Raw genomic sequence first — 9533 nt, forward strand, 5'->3', positions numbered from 1 at the left:
GTGCCTCGGATGAACATTAAATGGGTATCCCGTCTGCCAGAATTTGTTTTGATTAAAAAAAAAATCCACTTTGACATTACACATTATGTGTAGATCAGTGACAAAAAAAATCCCAATTTAATACATTTTTAGATTCAGGCTGCAACGCAACAAAATGTGAAAAAGCCAAGGGGTGCAATGTATCCAATGACCGGGGTACGGTAATAATATGGTATTCTGTAAGCGCTTTGAGCCTTTGGGGAAAAGCGCATTATCAATGCTAATTATTATTATTATTATTATTATTATAATACTTTCTGGTGTGTGTGTGTGTGTGTGTGTGTGTTTTTCTCTCCTTTTTAATGACTGCCGACTAAGTCATGTTTCACGGTTGTCTGATTAAATTTTGGGGTCACGAGGTCCAAGGTAAGAGGTCATGTTGGGTAAAAATCCTGTTCCCACGATAACTTGTGAACCATTGATGGGATTTAAACCAAAGGTGCTAGAAGTATGTATTATGATGCAAAGATGAACTGATTAGATTTTTTGGTATCGATAGGTCAAAGGTCAGAGTCTGCAATAAGTTTTCATTACCACGATAACTTAAGAACAGCTGAAGGGAACCAAGTCAAACTTGGTACAAGTATGTATTATGACGCAAAGATGAACTGATGAGATTATGGGTTCAAAAGGTCAAAGGTCAGATGTCCCTTTCAGTAAAAATTATGTTGCTGAGCTAACTTGTGAATTCCTTCATGAGATCTTGACCAAACTTGGTATAAGTACATATTTTGAGGCAAAATTAACTGATTAGATTTCAGCATGGAGGTGGAAGGTCAAAGTCTATAATAGGTTTTTGTTACCCTGATAACTTAAGAACGTCTGAAGGGAACCAAGTCACACTTGGTACAAGTATGTATAATGATGTAATGACAAACAGATTAGATTATGGCTCAAGAGGTCAAAGGTCAGAATTCCCGTTCGGTGAAAATTCTGTTGCTGGGATAACTTGTGAACCAATGATGGGATTTTGACCAAACTTGGTATAAGTATATATAGTATGATTAAAAAATGAACTGATTAGATTTCGGCATCAAAGATCAGAGGTCTTGTCAGTGTAAAATGTGATACTTGAGACAGGCTGAAGGGATTTAAATCAAACTTGGTACAAGTTTGTACAATGATATAATAATGTGGGCGGAGGCATTTCGGTCAACGTCACGACGTTGAAGAGTGCTGTTCTAGTTTTCTCTTTCTTTTTGCATTAGTCTATGGAGGGGGTGAACTCTTTCAAATCATTTTTGTGAGGCTCACCTGGATGGGTTTGATGGTAGAGGAGTAGCAGTCGAAACCCGAATCCCATCCAGTTACCCCCTGATGACTCTATCTTTACCTAGTCGGGTGGCTCCAGTATTGTATTTGCTCTTTTATTTGATTACCATCTCCATAAGCTGGCCTGTTGTAATCATGAAAGTGGGTTGGAGAGTGTCTGGGGGCGGTGAGGGGGAGAGGAGTGGGGGGGTGGGGGGTGGTGGGGCTGTTTGAAAGTGCAGATTCGGTAAATTAAATACTGTATGTTTGGTACATTTTATTAAAGCCTTCAGCAACAATAATCTTTTTACTTTCAGTTTGCAAATTTTTTCATTAAAAAAAAATGCTCATCATAGTATTGTATTTTTGTATTGTATTGTATTATATTTTTGTTGAAAATTCAAAACGTGATAATGTGATTCATTTTGTCCTTTTCTTTAGTTCTAAAATTATTAGCAGGATTATCATGATTTAGCACTCTGGGGGCATGAGTTAAGAGGCAGAGGGATGGGGGAGACTTCGCAAAGATATATGACCGGGGTTGCTTGAACTGAGAAGCCGTCTATTTATTACTCATTTATGCATGAGGTAGAGGGGGTGGTTGGAATGAAAATTCTTTAAAAAAGGGAGAAGAAATGGATGGATGGAGGATTGAGGAGCAGGTGGATGATAATTATTGTTCACAGGTAGGTCACCTTGTACATGACAAGCTGGAAGAGTGTGGAAATGGAAATCCTGTGAGGTATACTATGTTTACCGATCTTATTTGGTGTGTGGACTGGCAGGATGACCGACAGGTATGCACACTCGCCTCGAAGCTTTCTAGTCTGGTATGCACACTCCAGACCCAGCTATAGACTGTCATCCTGGTGTTTCAGAGGCAGGGAGATTTATCAATGTGCGTGCCATCCCTCGGATGGACGTTAAGCAGTTGGTGGACGATAAAGATCCCCCGGTGTCCTTCGTGACGAGTAGGCGGACTATCGCTGGCACCCTGAACAAATTCCAAATTCCTACCCTGACTTTCTGAATCGAAGTGGCGAACCAACCGGGATTGTAGCTTAGTAACTGCTTTGGCAGCACCAACAATCTGCATAGGGCATGAAACATACATTTGCTTAAAAAAAACAAAACAGGATGTTGGCTGTGAAGCGATTGATGGAGGATGGTGGAAATGCAACTAGGACCTCTGAGGAGCAATACCATTATCGGCGGATGCTAAATGGAAACGAGTACTGTATATGAGGGAGTCGAAGGATTTTGGAATTGATGGAGGTCAGGAAATAACTGAAACTGGGTTTCTGGATGATTGTGATCTCTTCAATTTAAGCAATCACCATTAATCTCAGCATTTTGCAAATCACTCTGAATGCACCTCCCTTCAGAAAGACAGAACTAGCTTGCAAGGTATCGCTTGCATACAACCTGTGCACATCTCCATTTGATACCAGACTTAACATGCAAGGTATATGGAGGCAAAGTGTTGCTGAATACCTCATTTGTGTACCCACACAGTGAAGTCCATCATTCACAAGGTTTACCCAATTAGATTGACCAGTTCCAATTGACCAGTCAAAAGAAGATACAGGCTTTCAGGCAAATTTCAGATGGGGTATTTCACTTTTGTTTTTATGGGCATGCCTCGTTCCATGTAATGGAATACGTTGTTGATTTAGAATTTAGATCCTTATTTTAAATGGTATGCAGAGATAGACATTGATGTTGTAAAAAATATCTATCATCATGCCTCCGCCCTGTTCTGACTCGTCTCAAGCCACGCCATCCTCCGATGCCGCAAAAGAGGAAAGGCTGTACTCCTCTCCTTTCCCATCTTCTTTCTCTCTCCCTCTTTCGTCCTTTTTTCCCTTGTGAATGTGTTGTCCGAATGATTTATCCTAAGATAGGTGTTGAAACTTTATTTGTCTGGTTAAGCAGTACCTTTGGGTTTGTTTCTGTCATCTATTTCACTGCTAATTTGATTCAAACTTCCTGTATTGTGTTCCCATTCCTTTAAAAATTAAATCCCTCATTTTTCCTTGATCACAATGGTTGGAATGTGATGCACCTCCCTCCAGAATACCTACATTATTGTTTGGGTATAAAAGCACACCAAACAACTTCTCAGCTAAGTGCAAACGCCTCCTCCGGTAACCACCAACTGCCTCCTCCGCTCACCATCAACCGCCTCCTCCGTTCACCACCAACCGCCTTCTCCGTTCACAACCAACTGCCTCCTGCACTCACCATCAAACGCTCCTTCCCAATCATCACCAACTGCCCCCTCCCGTTCATCACCAACTGCCTCCTCCCACTCATCAACAACTGCCCCCTCCTGCTCATCACCAACTGCCTCCTCCCTCTCATCACCAACTGCCCCTCCTGCTCATCACCAACTGCTCCCTCTCACTCACACCAACCGTCCATTCCACTCACACCACCACCTCTTCCACCCTTCTCCCCCTCCGCCATCCCCTGACCGCCTCTTCCACCTCCCCTTCTCAAAACTCCTCTTCTACCTCCACCAACCCTCCTCTCACAGGCTTGCCAGCTCAAAGTTGAATGTGCACACCTCTAGGTTATCATTGTAGGCCATTTGATATTGGACAAAGTGAATACCTTTGTTCATTTTGATGCATGATCTCAAACATTGTGGTTTCATAATCTCCACACCTGATCAAGTACAGTATGTACTGTGTATTCACAGCATGCAGAATTAAACCCTTGAAAAAAATCTGTAGCTTGTAGGAAGCCATAAGGGGTCGCTATTGGAGTGATTCTCAAGGCTTTGAAAATAGTGATGATTGAACATCTGAAGATTGAATTGACCTACTGTGGCTTATAGATTTGGATGACCTTAATGATCGGTTGTTTCGCTTTGTCACTTTTCCACCAAAAGTTAAATCTGTTTTCAATTGCTGATGCTTTTATGACATAAAAAATGTTTTCCTTTGATTTGAAAAGCAGTCATTATGTATAGATTAAAATGAAAAGTTGTAATTACAAGCATTCATTCGGAGCATGTTAATAGCTTAATCTTCACATACTGATGATGGTGTCCAGGTGCTATTGATTAAGGTGCCATTCCAGATACAATTTACTTCCCTCCACCCCCTCCGATTTTTTCCCCCATGTGATGTGCAGTGTAGTTTGCAGACAACTCTATTATGTGAGGGATAAAAAATGCTTTGAATATGGAAGTGTGAGCAGCTAACAGAAGAGGAACAATAATTGGCCTCACCCATTGGACAGGCTACCCAGACTGTGTGTCGGTGTCCACCCACAGATCTACGTTAATATATAGATCTTCCATGATCATATTTCTGTAAGAGTCTGCATTGTTAAATGCTCAGTCTTGTTGTTACCTCCATCGAAGGTGGATGGAGGTTGTTTTCATCCCTGTCTGTCTGTCTGTGAGCAGGATATCTCAAAATGTTATGGACGGATTCTGACGATACGTGGTGGACAGGTTGGGTGTGTGACAAGGATGATGTGATTATATTTTGGTGAAGATCCACATACTAGAATGTTTTAAGTGATTCTTCACCATTGAGAGGTGGGACCAAAAACAACATATATCAGGATATTTCAAAAGGTTGTGGTTGAACAAGGTGACAAGAACAAGCCAATTTGGAGTGTGACAAGGACGAAAGGTCGGATCTGCATCCGGGCCAATCAGTCGGATACAAAGCGTAAACTATTCGTCCTGGCTGAGGTGTGCGCTCTAATGAGTGTCCTTCCAATTCTAATTGTTTTGTAGAAGGGATTTTCCCAACAGGTTGAAAAATATTCCTAAAAACAAGAAAACATTCATTGAAGACGAATATTAAAATTTACTCCCAATGTGCCAAATCAAATTGTGACGTTGCCAGTGGAATTTTGCTTTTTGAAGTTCACAAATGAATGCAGTTTTTTCAGGCCTTTCGTGCTCATGCAAGTTTTATTTACTTTCGGGTGCTCTGCAAATAAGCTGTGCAAACGAAATTGCACGACCTTGTCCGCTGATCTTGCGTTGAGCTTGCTATGGTAGGCCTGAATTTTACTTGTAATTGGCATTTGATGCCAAAAGATTTTCGTGCATCACCAGCCAGTGTGGAATGTTTATTGCCACTATTATTTTTAATGCGCGCTTTGCATGTTCTCCACCTTGCATGACCTTCCAGGCTGTTGCTGAGGAATACAACGAGCTCAAAGACACAAAAAGGGTACGTAAACAGTGTTCCGTTTTCATTAAAGGGAATTCTTTAACTTTACATGCGTGTGTGCAGATCTTAAAATCAAAACCTGACGATGCAACGAATTTGGTTCGAACCCATTTTGACCGTGGTTATCGGCACACGGCCTGACTCGGTGTTTTACTGTTATTGCAGAAAAGACATTTCCGGGATAAAAAGCAGCACGCAAAGGAGCTTAAAGGGAAAGCGACTTATATCAAGCAAATGGTGAACGACTACGACCGTGCATAGGAAACTGCAATGTGCCTTGGTTGTTGCCTTACTTAAAAACAAGAAAACTTGCCTTTTTAATGATTTTTATCATCACCGCGGTACTAAATCTCTCCTGTTTTCTCCTTCGTTTCTTTCTTTCTAATGATTTATTTGTCGCATGCCACCTTGTGTTTTATCGCTCCACACTCCATTCTTGCGTGGTTGTAAAACAATCTGATGCATTTGTTTTTAAAAAATTTTTATATGCACTGTAAATACGTCAATTTTAGACTTTGCTGTATCTTGAGCGATAGTCTGCATTCGTACTTTCGGGATTATGATTGTGAACATTTTTTTCTCTTCTGCTGCTACCGATACCTAATTTTCTTTTTTAATCCAGGAAATACTGTGCAGGTTAGATGAGATGTATCAGAATATTTTGTGCTCGCACCAGCTGCTTCTGGTGTAAATGTTTCATCGAGCGTAAGGTGGCCTTTGGATGTTTTTGGAATTCTAATTTGTACAGATCTATCTCAATTGTTTATCACGCTGTTTTTTTTTTATTCAATAAAGTGTAAAAATTTATAGTGGAGTCAAGATTGGATATTTTAAGATTTCTGGAAACTTTGTACCACATATGGCACAGCTTAAGTTGTCATCATTCATGCCTGACGTTGCAGCCTCTATCTGTCAATTTGATTTTCGGATGCTGTACTTCCTTCGGTCTTTCTTACTATAACATGGAATGTTGCCCTTCATGGCATGCACTTTTGCATGCACGCGTGCTTTCTACGGGCCTGTTTGATATTATTGTCGAATGGTATTTCTGGCTGCCATCTAACTATCTGTGGCCTATAGGATGATCCTAGTACTGGTTAGCAGTGTACTGAATGCTTTCTTTTATCGATGCTGAAGCACAATCCTTTTAATCTGGTTCCCATATCTGCAAGACAACATGTTGATTCGAATTGATCAGCTCATCCTGCTTGCATTGGTCTATGGTGACCCCATATAGATTGAGCCTTAAGCTTTGAGCTGAGATTTTTCTTTGCATTTAATCTTCACTTAGTTGCTGCTTAAATGTCAACAGCTTGCATCCTTTAGTAAACTTTCATGGTTCTCCAAGAGACCTTTTTTTTTTTTTTTTAGCATAATATTTGCTTGGAGTGTGACTGCTGAACCAGCTGGAAGAGAGCAAAAGACAGGAAGAGTGGAGTAAAAGCACCAGGAAGTCAAATTATTGAATTGCAAACTTTTGTTCTACAGTATTTTAATTACACAGTAAATAGATTGATGGATAATTCACCCAGAAGAACAATGTTTGACAAACCTCTCAAAATAACAAAATTAAATAAAACAAATATATATATTTGAAATCGTTTTGCTATTCTTTCCGTACAACTTGGCTTATGCACTCTTCTTCTTAAGAAGACTTTACTGTTTGTATGTGTACGTGTACGTATGTATTCCTTTATATGTATATTGCAGCAGGAATCGGTTACGAGTTTGGCGCACAGGTGTGCACCATTTTCTAAGGGCTGCGGTTGCGCAGCTGATGCAGTTCTTCCTGTCATTTAGGGCAGGAATTTGGAATTTGTCCAGGGGTGCCTACTCAATGCATGAGCGACTTGGCCAAAAAACACTCCCTGGCCGACCCCACACAAGAAGGTTGGAATAATTGCCTTTTGTAGTTGTAGTAGCCGTCATAGTAGTAGTAATGGTCATAGTAGTAGCCTCATGGAAGAGCTGAAATGTTGTAGATGCAGGTGCTTCTGTGTGAGAGTATCACTCCTTGCTGAGCATCAAACCCACATGAACCAACCACATCCTTTTATTTTATTGTCTTTTTATCTTTTTATTGGGTGTACCCACCCTCTGTGTGGGTCGGCTTTACACATCACTTGCTGGAAAAAAAAGTATAGTCTGTATTTTGCAAGAAGACGTTAGATGTTTGTGTGGTCTGCGCTTAAAAGGTTCTAGATAATCCGAAGGTCCAAAGGATACGTTCCGATTTAGTAGTTTGGTGTCTAACGGGTCAAAAGGTCTAAAATCTCTCAAGCATGTAAAAAGGGTCTAAAAAGGTCAAAGTGGTCTAAAGCTCTAAATGGTCAAGGGTCCAAGCTGTCTAATCTGTCTGAAGAGTGTAAGGGGTCTATATGGACTTAAAGGGTGCAAAGGTCGAAAGGTTATCGGGGTCTAAAGAGTATAAAAGGTCTAAAGCGTAAAGAGGTCTAAAGTGTTGAAAGGGTGTCAAAGGTAAAAGGGATCTTTGGGGTCTTATGGGTCTTAATTATATTGGGCTCTTATGGGTTTAGGGGGTCTGAAAGGATCTTGGGGATCCTAAGGGTATTGGGGGTCGTAAATGGTTTTAGGGGGTCTTAACGGACTTCGGGGACATAAAGGATCTTGGAGGTATTGGGGGTTCTTTAGGACTTTGGGCATCTTAGCGATCTTTTGGAGGTTTAAAGAGTCTTTGGGGTCATACGGAGTCTAAAGGGTCTTGGTGCTTTTTGGGATTTTGGAGGTCTTCAGGGTTTTGGTGGTATTAAGGGTCTGGGGGTCTTCAAGTGTCTTCAAAGGTATAAGTGGTCTCAGCAGTCTAAAGTGTTGAAAGTTTTAAAATGTACATTCCAAAAGTACAGTACATAATTAATAGACATACAGTCACACGGTTTCATGAACGGACGGTGTTTTTCATTTTTACATATACTAGTGGGGTATGCTAACACACTGTGTAAGCAATAACAAACCGTGCTTCTGTCGGTACATAATAAATAGAAGATTTATGATTTTAGGCAAGCATCACCGACAAGATAGCAATCAATTTAGGTTTATATATTTATTTTACAGATGCGTTTATGGGTTTTTACGTAAATTTTCATTTCCGGGTGCTTTTTCGTTTTTTAATATACGGGCATTATTTTCATGTTTATTTCAGTTTACATTTATAAGGCGTGTTTTCGCTCTTTCACGAGCCTCGATCTTGTATACAAAAAAAAAATAATAATAATAAAAAAAAAATAGAAATTACAATTTTCAAATGCGAGATATCGATTGAGGTTTTTTTTTTTTTAAACGTATGTGTTTGTTTTTTAATGTAAATTTTCATTTTTACGGGCGCTTCCCGATGGTTCTGTGATTTTTTTTCCCCCCGGTGTTAATGGCTTAGATGTCAGTCGGCACGCCAAATTTCAGCTTTCTACGACACCCGGAAGGTACCGAACATTAATGTCAGTCGGTGGTTAGAAAGAGCTTTATACGTATATTAGATAGATTTTTATTTGCCCATCATTGTGATTTAAAGCCCTGTTGAGGTGTCTATACATGTATCACGCATGTGGTAATGGACTTGACATGTTGTACCTGGCTTTGTTCGGGGATTGACGAACATGATCTTTGCAATCAGAAAACAATGAACGTAATATAAAATAAGAATACCCTCGCTCGGCCTTATCATGAATAGTCTGGTGCCCACTTAGGTGGGGCACATATATTTATTATACACACAAATATGGTCCAAGGCAGTGTTTTTATTGCAACTTTCAGGGATGGTAAGAATGCAATTTAAAAAATAAATACTTTTAAGGCTTTCTGTTTGTAGTTTATCACAAGTACCTTTGGCTCCCCCAAATTGCTTAAAGGGCAGCTTTAAATTGGCAATTTGTCATCTTCATATGGCAAAAACGTTTGCTGCAATTTGTCGTTATACTTATGTTGCAGTTTGCTTTGAAAACCTTTCTCACACATGAAAAGCTCACTGGGTGTGCAGTCATTATGGCAATGAAATATTTAAGTGACAAAGTGTGGAAACATTTGAAG

General features: G+C 40.1%; 1 protein-coding gene across 1 annotated transcript in view; it reads left to right on the forward strand.

Annotated features, from left to right (window-relative positions):
• The window catches only part of OCLN (occludin), a 63255-nt gene extending 56165 nt beyond the window's left edge, over positions 1 to 7090 (forward strand). Inside the window, exons 7-8 of the mRNA XM_068106196.2 lie at positions 5451 to 5492; positions 5658 to 7090. Of these exons, the coding sequence (XP_067962297.2) occupies positions 5451 to 5492; positions 5658 to 5753 (138 nt within the window). The 3' untranslated portion in view covers positions 5754 to 7090. The remainder of the gene's footprint in view (positions 1 to 5450; positions 5493 to 5657) is intronic.
• The last annotated feature ends 2443 nt before the right edge of the window (positions 7091 to 9533 follow it).

This window comes from Myxine glutinosa, chromosome 2, assembly GCF_964187855.1.
Source record: "Myxine glutinosa chromosome 2, kmMyxGlut1.1, whole genome shotgun sequence".
NCBI classification, from domain to species: domain Eukaryota; kingdom Metazoa; phylum Chordata; class Myxini; order Myxiniformes; family Myxinidae; genus Myxine; species Myxine glutinosa.